Consider the following 18,021-nt stretch of genomic DNA (forward strand, 5'->3'; position numbering starts at 1 on the left):
AAGGGGAGCCGCTTCGAGAGACTTAAAAGGTAGAAATTGGGAGGAACCGAGCTGAGGGCTTAACACAAACTTGGGAGGCCCCAAAAAGCCTGAGTGAATCACAGAATACAATAATAAATGTAACTTATGTGTCTGTGTACAACCACCTAATAATTACTATCGCAGCCGTAACGTATGCAATACTTACTCTGTCCCAGTGCTTTACTGCAAACTGCATTACACACTGTACGGCTGTTTTTCACGAGCTCTCTATTTGGCATGAGGCACGGAGTCTCAGTGTGGACTGACCGGGAGCTGGGCGGCGGCCCGGCGGGAGGCGGCACACAGACTGCCTTTCCCGCCCGCCGCCCGAGCTGCGTCCCCATCGCACGCGCCAGAGACCTACGCCTCCGCCCACAACCCGTTGGGCCTCACCTCCCACAGCCCGTGGCTTCCGTCGCCGGGCTTTCTCCGGCTGCCACGACTTCCGGGACGCGGCATGCCGGGGCTTGTAGTCCGCAATTCCCAGCTGCACCGGGAGGGCGGCCGCTTCAGGAGCCGGCCTACAACTCCCGGAGTGCCCCGCGCCGCCGAGCCCCGAACGTCGGCGGGGTCTGCGTGCGCAGCGATGTCGGCGCCCGCGTTCCCGCGCCAGTGCTGGCGGCCCTGCAGCTAGAGAGGCCAGGGAGCGGCCTTGCCCGGGTCCGGGGTCCCAGTCCTTGTCGTGGGGCCGGGTATCCAAGGACGCATTGCTCCGCAAATCCGAGGGCGCCAGGCTGTCCCGCGCCGGAACCGCAGGAGAGCCCAGCCGTGCCCCCCTTTCCTTCTCGGGGTGCGGCCTCGGGGAGGCTCGTGGGCCAGGCTGTGAGGACTCTCCCTCCTCCCCAGGCCGCACCGGGCACCCCGCAGCCCCCAGAGGGCGGCGGCCTGGCGCCCGCCTATGAGGAGTGACCCCGCGACTTCCGCAGCCCCCATGAGGGGGCTAGGGGGGCCCCTGCGGAGCAGCGAGCCCGTGCGCTCCGCCCCGGCGCCGTCGGCGGCCGCGCTTCTGCTGGAGGATGCGGCCGACCTCCTGGTGGTGCACCTGGACTTCCGCGCGGCGCTGCGCACCTGCGAACGCGCCTGGCAGGGCCTGGCCGAGGAGCCGGCGGGCGCGTACGTGGTGGGCTCGGTTCGCCTCCGGGGGCGGTGGGAGGGGCTCCAGACCCCAGCACTCCTGCCGTCCGGTCTCTCACGCCAGCCTTATGCCTTCTTTTCTCGCGGTGACTCTCCGGAGGTAGCGGCTCACCTTGGGCCGGTTCTCCGAGGAGAGAACGAGGCGCTGCCCAGTGAGGAGGAAGCGGTCGAGGAGTGTAACGGGCTTAGGGGGACCCACAGCCAGTTCTTTCTCCCTGTTCCAGGGTAGAATGCCTGAGGGGAAGATAGAATTGAGTTGTTAAATCACTTCAGTAAGCAGGTGGCGAAGTCCTCTCCTAGGCGCACCCCTCCCCCGAGCTGTCACCTTCTCACCTTGGCTGATAAATGGGTGTGTTCTGGTCCTGTTGAAGGATCGTATCAAAGAATCGAAATCTTGGTCCTGCCTTGCTCTTTCTGATGCCGCTAGCCTCTCCGGTAGCTGAGGGCATCATTTCTCTGTGGGTTGTAGAGTTGGATTAGGCCGCAGTAGGGAGGGGGTAGTTCGAGTCCCCAGAGAAGGATGAATGAACTGGGGAGCCCTGGTTGTGTGTGTTGAGGGGTCGGTGAAGGCTTGTTGCAGTAAATGCTGAAGGCTGTGATTCTGGGTGCTGCACTCAGGCGGAGACCTTGCTCCTGTTCGTTTCTTCACTAAGCAAACTCTTAGCTCCAGCTCTCTTTCCACCCACACATTTGTGCTACCCTTTGACTTTTTCCCCTCGGGAGTAAATGAACCCTTCCTGAATTTACTTGGATACAGGGATGTGTGTTGGGCAGCAGCCGATTTGCCTCTAGGTTTACAGGAACTTTTAGCTCCTGGGAAGAGGGCAGTTTTCTCTTGTGTTGGGGCCCGTGAGAGTGACGGTAATTGTGAGGCCCACTGGAATGTCAGTGGCGAGGACAGAGGTGATGGCTGCTGAGCTGGGAGCTGGCGAAGAACAGTCTCAGGGTGGAGGTGGGAATGGCGATGCAGGGGAACCACTTCTGGACTTGAATTGGCTTTTCTGCGGACAGCAGCTGCTTGGAGGTGAAATGCTCTCTGTGTGTTGTGGGGATCCAGGCGCTGGCAGAGATGGATCGGTGGCAGGAAGTGCTGTCCTGGGTTCTTCGGTGTTACCAGGTTCCTGAGAAGCTGCCCCCCAAAGTCCTGGAGCTGTGGTAGGTCCTTAGGTCCTTACTGCTTCCCCACTGGGTCAGTGCAGGAGCACGAAGCTTCTCCTGTCCTCTGCCGATTCCGCCCTGATATCTCCTCTTTTCCCTTCCATACCATTTCCCTTCAGATCTGATTCTTTCCCTGTCCCGCCACCCCCGACTTCAAAACAGCGATAAAAGATGTGGAAGGAGGAATTTAGGAAGGGAGTAGGGAAAAGAGGAAGGAATAGGAGACGTGAAGTGGGGTGACGGAAGTGGGGTGTGTCAGAGCTGAGCGAGCTTCTTGCTTCTCCTAAGAACTCCTGGTCTTACTGTGTCAGCATCCCGTAGGGAAGGGCTGGAGGGCCGGGGGCCAGGCTGGGTAGGAGGAGTGTGGTGGTTATGAGAAATTAACAAACTGCAAAGAACTGACTGCTCTTTTTTCGGGGTTGGATTATTTGGGGCTGCAGTGTTCTTTTATACAGCAAGATGCGAGAGCCTGGAGCTGTGCTGGATACGGTCAGTGCTTGGCTCCAAGACGCTGGCAACCAGGGCCTTCCGGAGTACAGAGCCTTAGCAGAACTTCACCTGCGGCGGGTGTTGCTTCCTCTGGGCTGCTTGTCGGAGGCTGAAGAGCTGGTGGCGGGCTCTGCAGCCTTCAGTGAGGAGCAGCGGCTGGACGCACTTCAGGCCATTAGCACGGCGAGGCAACAGCAGAAACACGGACAGTCCGGCTCCGAGGAGACCCAGAAGCTAAATCAGGAAGGTGAGACGTTATCCTTCTTTTTGGCCTCTCTACAGTGGAGTAATGGGCTTTCTCCTGAACCTTGGAGAAGTTCTTTGTATGAGTAACTTCCAGATCACAGAATAAGAAACCTGTTGAGGTGCTTAGAAAGCCCAGCCCAGACTCTGAAGTTGGCAGTGGAAGGCGGGTGGTGCAGTTCTCAGACAGAACCTTGGCTTTTGTTTCCTGACAGTCACCTTCTCCTTGGGGTCCTGTCGTTACATCTGCCTCCACGGTGCTGGCCTGGGTGGGATGTTACTCCTTTAAATGCTGCCCCAAATGCAGACCCCGCTGAGGTGTAGTTGGGGATAGCCAAAGGAGAATGAACAGCTGACACGGTAACTTGTTAGCTCGACTTATGGGATTCAGTTTGGGCCCCTGGCCTGCCTCCTGTCTGCCTTCCCTTAGCAGACCTCTCGCTCAGGGTCTTCTTCAGGGATTGACGTCTGCCCCGTTTCAGGGCCAGCCCGCTTCTGCCCAGTAGAGTGCAGCTTTACAAACGGTGGAAACCACTTCAAGACCTAACACCGTGCACCTGGCTAGCAGCTGCAAGGGCGCCTGCACGGGCAGGGATGCGGGGGGTGGACTTAAAGGGCCTCTACTCCAGACTCTTCCCCGGTCCCTGAAGCCTCTTCATCACCTTTTCCTCGAGCGATCGTCTAGTCTGTACATGAATACTTTCAAGGACAGAAAAGTCCCTGTCTCCTGACGCAGCTGGGGACAGTTCTGTAAGGAAGTTCTTCCTGAGGCTGAGTTTAACGTTTCCTTCTGGTAGTTTTTAACCCACTGATTCTTGCTTTTTCTGTTGGTAACACGTAGAATAGGCCTAATCCGTTTTACATGAAAGGCCCGTTAGGAGACTGTAGTCCTGTTTCCAAAGTGTTTTTCTTTGTGTGCTTTCTTTGTGAGCATGGACCTGCTGAGTTAAGATCACTTCTTTGCAAACAGCTTGTTGACTTCAGGGACCACACGTGACTCCCCAGACCCCCTGCCTGTCCACTGCCTGGGGAGGAGGAGTTCAGGGTGTTCTGTCAGGGCTGGGAGGTAGTGTTCATGTTTGTACTCACGGCCCAAGACTGGAATTCTTCACTGTACCTATTAGGTGCCCTTTATTTTCTGCATTCATTGATCATCAGGAACTATTGCTCTGTGTAACTCTGTGCATACGTTTTAGGCCAAAATGCTGTAAAGTAGTGAGGCTATTAAAGAAGCACCAGATGTGCAAGGTTTCCCCAGCTGAGTAGACGTTTCTGTCAAAGTCCTCTCGTAAGGAGATGGTATTCTGGTGATTTAGTCTGTCCTTAAAGCATCTGTGGAGCTTTTGGAACTTCCTTTAGAACCACTTTATGAACTGCATGAGAAAACCAGTCTTGTTACCCTTTTGCTCGACTTTTATAATCAAGCTCAAAGCTCAGAGTCAGGGAAGCTGGTTCTTACCCTGAAGTTATGCTTGGTCTCCCCGGCCAGGCTCCTCCTCCCACAAGTTCCTGTCACTACTGACGTTGCTTCGCCAGCTTTGGGACTCTGCAGTGAGCCACTTCTTTGCCCTGCCCTTCAGAAAGAGCCTCCTGGCTGCCTTGCTTCTCTGCCTCTTGGTGGTGAGGTTTGATCCCGGTGAGTGAAGACGCCTCCCGCCCTCCTGGGGACGGGGCGGTTGACAGGGGCTGGGCCTTGGGAGCCCTCCTGGGGGTGGAGGTTTTCCCTGGTCTCTTCTGCAAGGAGGAGTTGGTGGACCTGAGCAGGAGCCAGCCCAGCCTACCTGGAAGGAGAGGCCAGTCTTGGAGAAAGTCCACTCTGCCCTGTTGACCCTGAACGTCCAGGGGTGAACTCTGAGGAGAGCCTCAGAGTTAACAAAGAAAAACTTCATCGTAATATGTAAAAAATTTATGTTAATTGAAACCATATTAAATTGTAGAAATACAATTACAATAGAAAAAAATATATAATATTTTAGAGAATATGGAAAATAGAGAAAAGTATAAAGGAGAAAACAGAAATCGCCCATAAGTCTGCTACTGTAATGGTTATACTTAGTCTTTCTCTGGATATAGATGCAATTTTGCGTGTCGTTAAGTATTCTTTTTTTTTCCTTCTAGTTTTATTGAGTTATAATTGACATAGAGCACTGTATAAGTTTAAGGTGTATAGCATAATGATTTGACTCACATACATCATGAAATGATTGCCACAGTATGTCTAGTGAACCTTTATCATTTCATATAGATAAAAAATTTAAAAATAGGACAAAAATTTTTTCCTTGTGATGAGAACTCTTAGGACTCACTCTCTTATCTTCTGTATCTCACACACAGCAGTGTTAATTATATTTATCATGTTGTACATTACATTCCTAATACTTATTTATCTCATAACTGGAAGTACCTTCTTCCAGTTGCCCATCCCCCTACAAGTATTCTTTAAAACATGGCTTTAGGGACTTCCCTGGTGGTCCAGTGGTTAGGACTCCGCGCTTTCACTGCCGAGGGCCCAGTTTGGATCCCTGGTCAGGGAACTAAGATACCGAAGCGCGGCCAAAAAAAAAAAAAAAAAAAAGAAATGTGTTTAAAGCTTTACCTGGCTAAATAATACTCCAGATTATAGGAACTTCCATAATTGATTTTACAATGCCCTGTCGTTGAACATTTTGATGATTTCTTACTCCGTTTTCTGCTGTGCTCTTTGCTGAGGGTTAGTTCCTCAGACCTATAAGCACTGGGCCAACGGTTAGGTGCTCCCTCGTGGACTTTTCTGTGTGTTGCTCTGTGTGAGTTATGACCTAATCTCTGCTCATGAATTCAGGCTTAGGACTATGTAACTTTCCAAACTGAAAGGAAAACTGGAAACCCTTGTTTCAGTCCCTTCATTTTCTTTTTGTTTGGTCTTTGGTTGAGAAACCTAAGAACCAGAGAGAAAAGTGACGACTCCAGAGTCACACAAACGTGTGTCTGTTGCTCTTGATTTAGCCTTAGATCTTGCCCGTGTCCCCCACTTGCCTTTTGCTTGTTCAGGAGCCGTTTCTGCACAGCTCAGGTTGTCCCTTGGACCCCCTTGGCTGAACACTGAGCAGGAGTTCCCTCTGAACAGCTCTGTTAGTCCTCAGGGAAGCTGAGGAGAGTTTGTGTTCATTCCTGTCCACCATCTGACCTTTTACTTTGTTCCAGAGACAGTAAAACTTAGAAACTTTTTTGTGGTTCTTATGAGTTCTTCAGCCTCATAAACCCTGGTCTTCTGAGTGGGTACAGCAAGGTGCCATCTGAGCTTCTTCCATCAGGGAGCCCTGGCTGTGGTCCCACCCTCAGGACAGTCTTGACTCAGTGCAGAGGTGGCGAGAACCCAGGGCTGGGCTGCAGTTAGAACTCGGCAGAGAGGACGTAAAGAGGGTGGACTATAATAGCTTTCTTAAAAGTAACATTCTTTTTTTTTGGCCGCACCTTGCGGCATGTGGGATCTTAGCTCCCCGACCAGGGATTGAACCTGCGCCCCCTGCGTTGGAAGCGCGGAGTCTTAACCACCGGACTGCTAGGGAAGTTCCAGTAACATATTTCTTTTTAAGAAAGAAAAAAAAATCAATTAAAAATCAGTAATTCAAATAAGGAAAAACAAACAAACCAAAACAAACAGCCAACTCAGCTCTCATTCAAAAGAGGTGGATTTTCCTTTTATGTTCAGTATAATTAACTTATGATAAAAATAGGTAATACTGTCACTTGGCTCCAAATTTAAAAGGTACAAAGAGGAATGTAGTGAAAAGTCTGTTCCCAAATTCCTCTCCCCAGAGGGAGCCACCGTTACCAGTTTTTTGTATATTAAAAAGTTAGATTAAAACATAATAAATTTGGATCTTTTTCTGAGCAAGCTGAAGGTCACCGTAATCCAAGTGAAGAAAATGCATCCCAGAGTCTATATCCTGGAGGAAGGGAAATTCTTTACTGTTGGGAGGGGAGGAGGGGCACCAGCATGGGTCTCTCCCCAGGTGGGAGAGTTTGGGCGGGTAGGGGCCCACTGACTCACCTCTCCCTGCAGCTTCTCCTGCTTCCCTGCCCTTCCTCTACAAGCTGGCTCAGATCTTCCATCGGATCCGCAAGGCCGTGACCTCTCCTCTCTGCCGGCTTCCTGTCCATGACTGAGTGGTCTTCCTGCTCACCTTGACCCCCTGGTCCCCAAGGCTGCCGGACAAGCAGAGCCAGTCGTCCATGGCAGCCTGTTTCCTGCAGCTGGATGGGCCCTGCCAGTGTGGCCAGCCTAATTCTAGGAGGAGCTGACCTGGCCCAGGCACTGTATCTTGCTGCCTGAATGCCCTCCCCTTTGTGCCCCACTTTGGCCAGCTTGGCAAGTGGTGTGGAAACAAGATGCACAGCCCTGCAGAGGCCCCTTGCACAGGAGGTGTTTGGGAAAGGAGAATGCTTTGTCCTTGAAACATTTCGTCTTCCTGCAAAGGCAGGGGTTTGATTTTTCAGGCCAGGGTGTTCATGAAGCTGGAAGTTCAGAACAGGGTCCTGGTGGAGGGACCTTGGCCTTTCACTTGCTTGGAACACTTAACTCTGAAGGTCGCCCCCAGTGCAGGCCCTCCCCGGGCAGGGTGAGGGCTCCACAGTCTGGTCTGGTTTATCACTACCCCTCCCCGAGGTGTGCAGTGGGCCCACTCTCTGCTCAGACCAGGCATGGCTTCCTGAGCCCCCGGTGCACTTCTCACTGGGTAAGGGGATCTGGCCTGGTGCCTCCTGGGCTTCAGCTCAGTTTTCCAGGTTGTCAGTGGCCAGGTGGGGCTCTGTTACACCGGTGTCTCTGCCCTCTCTCCCTCCTGTCAACTCCTCCCCCTGCCGTGCGGTAGTTGCGCTTTGCCCGATGGCTGTCTCGCCAGGTTCTGCCTGCATCCGTGCCTCCTTGGTACACGCCTTTGCTGGTTCCCCCCTTCCTATGCCCTGTTATTCTAGTTATATTCTACTGTTTGTATAACACGCAAGTGTTTCTGCTTCTGTGACCTTGAAAAGCAGGCCAGCCTCAAAGGCTGATGAGTTGAAAATGGAGCAGGGTAGTCAGGTGAGCTGGAAGCATGTATGGAGGGGGTTGGGTGGAGGGAGGCTGTGAAGGCAGCGAATGATTTTATTCCTGTGCAGGGAGGAGACACGGGGGCCCTAGCGGTTGAACAGCTGAAATGTTTCAGTGCTTCCTGTCAGTGGCCATGTTTCCGTGTGAGGACATGCTGTCGGGTGGTGGAAGGCCTGGGAGGTGAGTCCTAGGGTTGGTCCGCCGAAGCCAAGAGTTAAGAGCCCTGCGGAGAGGAAGGGAGGCCACTGAGCTTTGCTCTCTCTCCTTCAGGATGATTTTTAAAATCTGGTCCTGTTCACACCCTGGATAAAACTCTTTAATGGCTTCCCCTGGCCCAAGGGTAAAGCCCAGGTTCTTGCGGAATGTAGGGCCCTTGGGCACTGGTTTTGGCGGACACCCCTACTTCACGTGGGGCCTCTGATCCAGCCCAGCCCCCCATAGTCTTAGTTTTCTGAGCACTGCACCCCTCACACCTCTGTGCCTTTTGCACCTGCTGATACCTCTGGAGGCCCTGCTCCCCTCTTGCCTGGTGAGCCCTTTCAAACTTCCAGACTTACCCAAGGGTTGCCTCTGTGCATCCTTTCCTGGTGTCCCCTGCTCCAGGCCCCTGTTTCGTGTACTTTCTGTGGTGGTGACCCTGCGGCCTTGTGATTGTGGGATTCTGTGGCCTCTCTGAAGCTGGGGAGTGTGGCTCTTCGCAGTGCTGAGTCGAGGGTAGATCCCTGCCCTCCCACTCGCTGGGTGTGTGACTGTTGGAAAGTGATTTAACCGCATCTGTAAGTTGGTTCTCCCCTCACAGGGACTTGGGTGAGTAAATGAGCCTCTAGTGCGGTGTTAGCACATCTCCTGCTCCGGATAAGAGCTCCCATGAGAGGTAGCTGTGTTCCCATTGCCTGGCCGAAGGCCGGGGGTTAGAAGGTGTTCAGAGGCATTTAAAAGAATAAGCGGATGTAACTGACATGACAGGAGGCCTCTGCCACAGGTGCGTGTGTGGGTTTGTGTGGTGGAAGCCCCGACTTTCCAGCCTCTTCTCTCGCCCCGGAAGCCCCCATGTGGCCCTGCTCTGGGCCTTGAGGATCTCTGCTTCCTGTCTGTCTTGAGCTCCGCAGCCTTGTTTGGCATCCAGCCCTCCTAGGCAGACAGGCACTCGGACCTGCTGCTCGGGTGGCTCGGGCCTCTTCTGAGGATGCAGCTGCTGCTCGGGCTGGTCCTCAGCTCTGGGCTTGACGAGGTCCGAAGCGAGGGGAGAGCCGCCTTGTCGCACCAGCGCCTGTGCTGACCAGTGAGGTCGCCATTAGCTGCAGACGGCCTTTGAGCCCGTGAAGTGTGGCCGGTCCATGTGGAGAGGTTCTGTAAATGTAAGATACACGCTGATTTCAAACACATAGAACTACAAAGGTGGAAACTCGATAATTTTTATATTGATTGCATGTTAAAATGACAATCTTTTGGGTATATTGGGCTAAATAAAATCTGTTACTGAAATGAATTTCACCTGTTTCTTTTCACTTTTTGGGGGGGCTCCCAGAATGTTTAATTTTGCACGGAGATTAAATGTTTCTGTGGGCCGGCACTCGCCAGCACCCAGCACACGTCCAGCCCAGAGAAGCGGCCCATAAAGTGGGGTCTGCAGACATGAAATCTGGAAAGACCACCTCTTATAGCCCCTTCTTTGTCAGTTAAAGAAATGGGGACCCCAGGGTGAAGTGAGCCCCCAGGTGACGGCCTGCATGAGACCAGAGTCTCCTATCCACCCAGCGTCCCCTTGCTGCACACGGTGCCCTCATGTGCCCGAAGATCAGCCGCCGAAGCTCGCTGTCAGCGTGCAGCTGTGTCTGGAAGGTACCTCGGCCCAAGCGAGTGGGCTGGTCCTGCAGGTTCTGAGAGGATACGACGTGGGTTGTGTGGCCGAGGGGCCGCTGGGGGGACGGGGTGAGGTGAGGAGGGCTTGGGCTGCGGTGGGCGGTCACCGGTGGGGGTGGGGAGCAGCGGAGGGGAGGACGCAGGGTTCTGCTTCTAGAAAGGGGGTCCGAGGGGCCGAGGGCGTATTTCGTGGCTTTGTGCAAGTGACGCCGTGGGTGTGTTTGCACATGTGTGTGTATAGACTGTTTAAAAACTATTTGAGGTTTACGTGTTTAGTACAGAATTCAGAAGTCACAAAAGGGTGTTTGTGAAAAAGAGCGTCTTTCCTTCCCCGGCCTCCTGCCCCAGCCTACCACCGCTGCCATCCGTATCCTTCCACAGCTAACCTCTGACACGAAGCTTCTCTTCCTCTCTGCAGAGGATGGCATCCTACACACACGTGCCACAGTTTTTTTAAAACTTAATTAATCTTGGATGTTTGTTCCGTATCAGCTCATGTAGAGCTGCCTCATTCTTACCAGCGCTCTGTATTCCGTTGTATGATGGGCTCACAGTATAAAGCCCGTACCCTTTCCCCTGAATGCCGTGAAGCCTCTCCGCCCTCTCCTAAGCCCGAGTCTGAGATTAGCAGGTGGGGGTCACACCTCTGCTGTCTGCCTGGTAACTGCCTCAGCCACAGGGGAGCTGAGAGCCGGCCTCTCACACTCCGGACACTCCACTTCTAAATCTGGGCTCTTTTGGGTCCACTATTCTCCAGGTCCTCTTTTTCAAGCACCTCTTTGAAACTTTTCACATCCCCTTGTCACTTTTTCTACCATCCGAGATGGGGACTGACAGGCATCAGGTAATATTTGGAGACTTGGTTGAAAAACGAAAGGATTTTTGCAGAAGTGTGTCAGCATAGAGAAGAGTCACTTTAACAGTAGCACCAACATTATTGATGTGGAGAGATTCCTTAGGCAGAAAACCAAAGTGTACGGTCCTTAGAAGGTAACCAGCAGCCTCGCCGTCAGAGCTGCATTAAGTTCTGGAGAAAAGCACTGATGCTTTTATGTTAAGAGGCTTGTTTTCCAGATGCGACAGAGTGTAGTCCCTTCCTTGGCTCCTTGCTGCCTCTGAGGGCTCTGACTCTGCCCTTTCTGTTTCTTGGGCTGGTTTCCCTCTGCCCTTGGCCTTCGTGCTTGGAGGAAGCACACCCTCAGGGCTCTGCCGGCAGCTCTGCTCTGTCTGGTCTCCACCCCCATCTCTGACCTCGCAGGCTATTTGTTTTTTATTTCTTCTTCTAGAGTTTCTATGTATATAAATTTTTTAAAATTTGGATATCGATCCCATTTTCTTCTTTTTTTAAATAAAAATAACTATATTATACACACAGTTTTATTCCTTTTTTATTTTTCAAAGAAGTGGCATGATTTTGAGGAATGTAAAGGAATATAGGTTATTATAATGTGTACTTTTGCTGGTTTGGGTTCTAGCTCTGCTGCTGAATTGCTCTATAACTTTGCAAAAAGCACTTAATCTTTTTTTTTTTTTTTTTTTTTTAGTTTTATTTATTTATTTATTTATTTTTGGCTGTGTTGGGTCTTCGTTTCTGTGCGAGGGCTTTCTCTAGTTGCGGCGAGCGGGGGCCACTCTTCATCGCGGTGCGTGGGCCTCTCGTGGCCTCTCTTGTTGCGGAGCACAGGCTCCAGACGCGCAGGCTCAGTAGTTGTGGCTCACGGGCCTAGTTGCTCTGCGGCATGTGGGATCTTCCCAGACCAGGGCTCGAACCCGTGTCCCCTGCATTGGCAGGCAGATTCTCAACCCCTGCGCCACCAGGGAAGCCCAGCACTTAATCTTTAGGTCTCAATTTTCTTACCTTAAAAATGGGGATAAAATTTTTCTGCCTTATTTTCTTTATGATACTTTTGTGTCATATGAGCAAAAGTCCACTAAAAAAAACTTTGAAAAGTATTAAGTGATACATACATACACGGGATGGAATATTTAAAACACTACGAAATATTTACTATTATAAAATAGGATGGTTAAGTCTTTTTGATAAAATAGGTTTAAAATATTTGAAATAGGTGCATGAAATAGGTTATATAGACACTGACTTTCTATATGGGCACATTTAGCTGGATTAAGGAAGATTAATGGCCCACTAGGGATCTGTGTCTAGTTACACAGGCAAATACAAATCAACGCTTTCTCTCCGCTGTTTAAAATAATCAGGACTAGGCCAAGAAACGACACGCTCTCTGCCTCACCTTTACTTCGGGCCTGTGGGAGGAGGAGGGTGGGGCTGGAGAGTGGGGAGGTGATGGGGTCTGTGAGAGAATATTTGGTAAAGACAAAGTCTGGGGGTTGTGGTCTGAGGGGGTGACTCTGTCTCAGAGGCGGGGAGAGTTCACGACAGGGAAGCAGGTGCAGGTGGGCACTCGAATTTTAGAGGTAGATCTGTGAGCCGGTACTGCTGGGGTCAAAACTCTGACACCAAATTGACCAGAGTGAAAAATAGCTGGGGTCCAAGCCTGGCTCTGCTGCCACATGGGACGACCAGACTTTACTTTCAGGTCTGTGAACAGGCCACGTTACTCATTGTGTTTGTAAGACATGAAATGTGTTCGTTTAAACAACCTTACTAAAAAACCCATACAAACATCATCTCCATCTTCTCTTCAATACACATGCATATTGTTTGTCATAAACATATATCTAGTACTTTCAGTTCTGCGTTTTTCATTTAATATGATCATCTATTCAGTTTTCAGCATTGCTGCTTCTTTACTATATGTATTTGTTTCCTGGGGTTGCTGAGACAAAATTAGCACAAACTGGGGGGCTTCAAACAACAGAAACATATTCTCTCACAGCTCTGGAGGCTGGAAGCCCACAGTCATGACATCTCTCTCCAGAGGCCCTGGGGAGGGTCCTTCCCGCCTCTTCCAGCTCCCGGGGCTCCAGGCGTCCCTGGGCTTGTGGCCGCATCCCTCCCGTCTCTGCCTCTGTCTTCACGTGGCCGCCTTCTCAGTTTCTATGTTTTCTGCTTTTCTGTCTCTTTTAATGTCGCCGAATTTAGGAAACACCCTAATCCGGGTGATCTCATCTTGAGGTCTTAATTACACCTGCAAATGAGGTGACAGTGGAGGTTCCAAGTGGACGAATCTTTGGGGTCTCAGTTCTCCATTTTAGCAGCCATGTAACCCTTCCTACTGATGTGCTGGCCATTCTAGATCTTGCTGACATTTTGCTAATGTGAACAACAGCTCTGAACAGACTGTGTGTACAAAGGCCATGAAACAGCACTGTTATTTTCCTTGTGGGTTATTTTCTTGGGATAGTTTTCTGAAGCAGATTTATGGCAACGGTGAGAGCCGTTTTCCAGCTCTTTTAACATGCTGCCAGGGTGTGGCCCAGAAAGGCTGGATGTCTGTGATACCCACAGCATTATGTGAAATATCTGGAAAACAGAGAATCCAGCAATCGTTTCAGTGTCCGATAGGAGGCAGATATCCAACAAGTGAAGAATCAGCTGCATGCAGAGCACCAAGGCCTCAGAGAAGACCTGACCTGACCGCCTTACCTTTTCTGTGGTGCCGCTTTACCCTGCGCAGCTCGTTTGGTGCTTTCTGAGGGGCTAGCAGGTGAAGAAGGTGGTCACCGGATCGGTAACAGAGCCTTGGGTGAGGGCGGGGGCTTCCCCTGGCCTCTGAGCAGCTTGCCCCGGTTTGTGAAGGAGACGAGTTTTTCTTAGTTCACCAAGCTCAGGGTTCTCTGCACTTCGCCTCCCGTCCCGGCTGCCTTGTCTTTCTGCTGAGTTCTGTGTGCCTGACGGGTGGTGGCCTAATGGGCTGCCCCCTAGGAGGTGAGCTTAGCAGGGATCAAAGGCAATGCCATGGAGTGTCCCACTTCTGACATCAGCCAGTTGGCAGGAGGGGAGCAAGAGGAGAATCAGGGCAGTTAGGAAAATGCCGCCGTCCCCAGCTTAAAACAAGGCCACCCAGACCCTCCATGGTTGGTTTTGGAAGGGGATGCGCCTTGGAGAAGGGTTGGCTGGACCGTGTGGCTCCACATTTGCGCCTCTAGATTTCGGTGCCGCAGCCGTCCGCCCTCAGGGGAACCACTGCACCCGTGACCCCGTGGCCATCGATGCCCCCTGCCCATCCAGCGCCCTGCAGCGCCTGAGACACAAGCGGGGAGTCCAGTATTCAAATGCGAGTGGTCTTAAGGCAGGCGGTCACCAGGGTTAAACCCATGTGGCAAGTGCCTGAATCTAGATAGTCTGGTTATGAAACAGAGTCCCCCAGCAGCGTGGGCGCCCGGGAAGTACCGGGTCTTCTTTCTCCAGGCACCCGTTGCCCTCCGCCGTAAGCTCCGCCTTTAATACCCACCCCCTAGAGCAGCTAGACATTTGGCCTCCAAGTCTAGCCGAGCACGAGGACAGGCCTCTACCTGAGGCTCAGTCTGGAGGTGATGACTGAGCATGGAGTCTGACCCCCTGAGTGCAAACCCCAGCTCTGTCTCTTACCAGCGTGTGATCGGAATGACAGCTAACACTGCTAAGTTTCAGATTCTTCACCTGTAAAATGGGAGTGATAAGAGTGTTAAGTTCAGGGGCTTGTTGCGAGGAGTAAAAGAGATAAGCACCCAGCACAGCATCTTACGCACACAGTGCTCAGAGTCAGGGAATGTGTAAGTAAGGAACACACACATCGTGAAGACCGACCCCAGGGGCTTCCCTGGTGGCGCAGCGGCTAAGACTCTGCGCTCCCAATGCAGGGGGCCGGCTTCGAGCCCTGGTCGGGGAACTAGATCTCACACGCGTGCCACAACTAAGAGTGCACATGCCACAACTAAGGAGCCAGTGAGCTACAACGAAGGAGCCCGCCTGCTGCAGCTAAGACCTGGCACAACCAAATAAATAACTAAAATAAATATTAAAACAAAACAAAACGGAAGCCTGACTCTCCTCCTGGGGGATTGATAGGAACTATCTTGCCTGCTACTCAGATGCGTGTGGCCCAACACTGTAGGCGTCCCTGTAAGTATTGTATTGGAGAACATGACCCCATAGCACAAAAGCCACGCAAGGAGAAATAACATGGTCTCTGGAGTCTGGTGGATGTGGAGCAATCTCTTTACAAGGCCTAAATCACACCGGGAGGTTGCCTTCTCATGAATAGCCCAGATTTTTTTTTTAATCATTGCAAAAGCTAATTTATTTCACTCTTTTTATAAGAACAGAACAAACTCTTGATCCCAGTTGGGTCCAAATCACCTATTTTCGAGGCTGATTTTTTTTTTTAAATTTAATTAATTAATTTATTTTGGGGCTGTGTTGGGTCTTCGTTGCTGTGCACGGGCTTTCTCTAGTTGCAGCGAGCAGGGGCTACTCTTTGTTGCAGTGCGTGGGCTCTTCATTGCAGTGGCTTCTCTTGTTGCAGAGCACGGGCTCTAGGCACGTGGTCTTCAGTAGTTGTGGCACACGGGCTTAGTTGCTCCACGGCATGTGGGATCTTCCCTGACCAGGGCTCGAACCTGTGTCCCCTGCATTGGCAGGCGGATTCTTAACCACTGCTCCACCAGGGAAGCCCTCGAGGCTGATTTTTAAAAATCTCTACAGGGAGCAGGGAACTTTACAGCTATTAGAGCAATGCTGCTCTTCTCTGTGAACAGCCTGAATTTGACTTCAGTTTTTCCACCTGCGAAAAAGGGGGACTGTGTTAGGGTTCTCCAGAGAGAGAGCACCCATGGGATATATGGAGACACACACACACACACACACACACACACACACTCGTACACACACACGTACACACAGGGAGAGAGAGAGAGAGAGAGAAAATAAGGAATTGGCTCACATGATCATGGAGCCCAAGATCTGGAGTCTGCAAGCTGAACCCAAAGTAGCTGCTGGTGTGAGTTCCAGCCCAAGGGCAGGAGAAGACCAGTGTCTCCGCTCAACGGTCAGGCAGGCAGCTGGTCCCTTTACTCAGCCCTTTTGTTTAATTCAAGTCTTCAACTGATTGGATGAGGCCCACCCACACTGGGGAGGACAATCTGCTTTCCTCAGTCTACTGATTCAAATGTTCATCTCATTCAGAAACACCTTCACAGACACACCCAGAATAATGTGTGACCGAATGTCTGGATGTCCCGTGGTCCAGTCAAGTTGACACATAAAATTAGCCATCACGGGGACTGAAGACACATGTCCTTCCTCCTTGCCAAACTTCTACTCAGGGAGAAAGGCATAGGATGGAGGTGGGGTCCAGGTTGCCACAGATCAAATAATTGTGAGACAGAGGACTTAAAAACCAAAAAGGAGTAGATGTTTTTTACTCTTAAGACGGTCAGGCCACTATCTGAGTCTTTTTTTCACTATCTGAGTCTGAATGGGCTGCCATAACAAAATACCACACACCAGGTGGCTTAAACAACAGAAACTTATCATCTCACCGTTCTGGAGACAGGTAGCCCCAGATCAAGGTCCAGCAGGGTTAGTTTCTGGTGAGGCATCTCATCCTGGCTTGCAGACGGCCACCTTCTTGCTGTGTCCTCACCTGGCCTCCCTCTGTGCATACACTCCTGGTGTCTCTTCCTCTCCTCATAAGGACACCAGTCCTATTGGGTCAGAGCCCCACTCTTATGACTGCATTTAACCGTAATTACCTCCCTAAAGGCCCCATCTCCAAGTACAGTCACACTGAGGGTTAAGGATTCATATATAAACTGGAGGGGGCGGGGAGCTACCCATCTTTTCACCTCCCTGGAACCAAAAGATGTCATATTCAGCATTTATGGTGTAGACATGGCTCCTTCCAACCCTTAACCCCATAAAGAGGAAAGATGATGAGGTTCAGTGAATTATCATAATGAAGGCTGCTGAATGCCATCATAATTACCACTGTTGTCATTATCATTTTTATCCCAAGACATTAAGAACCTGTTCATAACATATTTGGTGGTTTACAAAGAGAACTCGAAAAATCAATTTACTCAGCATTGTTTATTGAGCATCTTTGATGCACTTGACTGGCTACTTTTGAGGGGGAGGGAACCAAGATGAATAACAACCCCTGCCTTCAAGGTGTACCAGTTTTGTAGGAATACTTAAACACATGCACACGTACACATACCAAGAATCCGAAGTGGAAAGTGATAAATGTAGTGGAAGTGATAAAGTGATAAATGTACACTCTGGGAGTTTGGACGAGAGATAAATACATAGTTGATAATAGTCATCATCCTTTATTGAGCATTTACCACGTGCTTGGCAGCTAGCTTAATCATGATTCTCAATTTTTAGGATCTTACATTATAAGATAGACAAAATTCAACTCATAGTTTACTAAGCACTGTATGTATCGATGGGTAAAGCATTGTGTCTGAGACTCTCTCAAATGCAAAGATGATTAAGACACGTGTCCCGTCCTCTAGAAACTCATAGTATAAATAGGAAACTATAGGAATGGGTGCTCAGCAGAACAAATTGCTATAAAATAAAATAAAGTGTTCTTACTCTCTACTGGCCGGAGATAGGCACCTGTCGGGAAGGGAAGGGAAAGTGAATCTGTGTTTGTGCTTGGACACTTGGCGAGTCGCCACGTCCGGCCAGAGCAGCTCTATGTGGTAATACCTTGCGGAAAAGCCACGGATTTGCCTGGAGTGACATGGGGTTGGTGGTCGGGGCCTGAGGAGAGCGGCAGAGGAGACAGAGGTGCCTTTACTCTTTAGCACTGAATGGACTCTGGTGAGGAAGTTTGCACTGAGACCAAGGATCAATGTCAGCCCTGCCCACCACTAAACTGGGGAGGGGAGGGGAGAGTGAGGGAAGTTCAGTAAGGTGGACAAAATCTGAAGTGTGAAGAGAGGCCCAGACCCATTGTCCCCACCCCCTCCAACCAGGGGAAGCGGGGCAAGCCCCTGGCCCTTCAACATCACTTATGGCCACCAAGAGGAAGGCTTATTACTGAGCAAAGAGGCAGCCAGAATCCTGGTATCGTTGTGTACGTTCTGGGCTTAAAAGTAGGAAGAGGGAGTGATGAGAAATGAAT

The 18,021-nt window shown here is 51.0% G+C and overlaps 1 protein-coding gene across 4 annotated transcripts; it reads left to right on the forward strand.

Annotated features, from left to right (window-relative positions):
* Positions 1–605: 605 nt before the first annotated feature.
* Positions 606–18,003, forward strand: PEX26 (peroxisomal biogenesis factor 26). Of its 4 annotated transcripts, none has more exons than XM_082420533.1 (5): positions 607–1,134; positions 2,170–2,310; positions 2,754–3,049; positions 4,535–4,681; positions 4,787–6,918. In XM_082420533.1, the coding sequence occupies exons 1-5, from the start codon at positions 920–922 to the stop codon at positions 4,891–4,893; spliced, it is 906 nt and encodes a 301-aa protein (XP_082276659.1). In that variant the 5' UTR covers positions 607–919; the 3' UTR covers positions 4,894–6,918. The 4 variants fall into 4 exon arrangements, with proteins under 4 accessions (XP_082276662.1, XP_082276659.1, XP_082276661.1 ...); XM_082420534.1 differs by lacking the exon at positions 4,787–6,918 and adding an exon at positions 7,091–18,003 and having other exon boundaries at positions 612–1,134; XM_082420536.1 differs by lacking the exons at positions 4,535–4,681; positions 4,787–6,918 and adding an exon at positions 7,091–18,003 and having other exon boundaries at positions 606–1,134.
* Positions 18,004–18,021: the final 18 nt, after the last annotated feature.

This window comes from Balaenoptera physalus, assembly GCF_965194825.1.
Source record: "Balaenoptera physalus genome assembly, chromosome: 13".
NCBI lineage: Eukaryota > Metazoa > Chordata > Mammalia > Artiodactyla > Balaenopteridae > Balaenoptera > Balaenoptera physalus.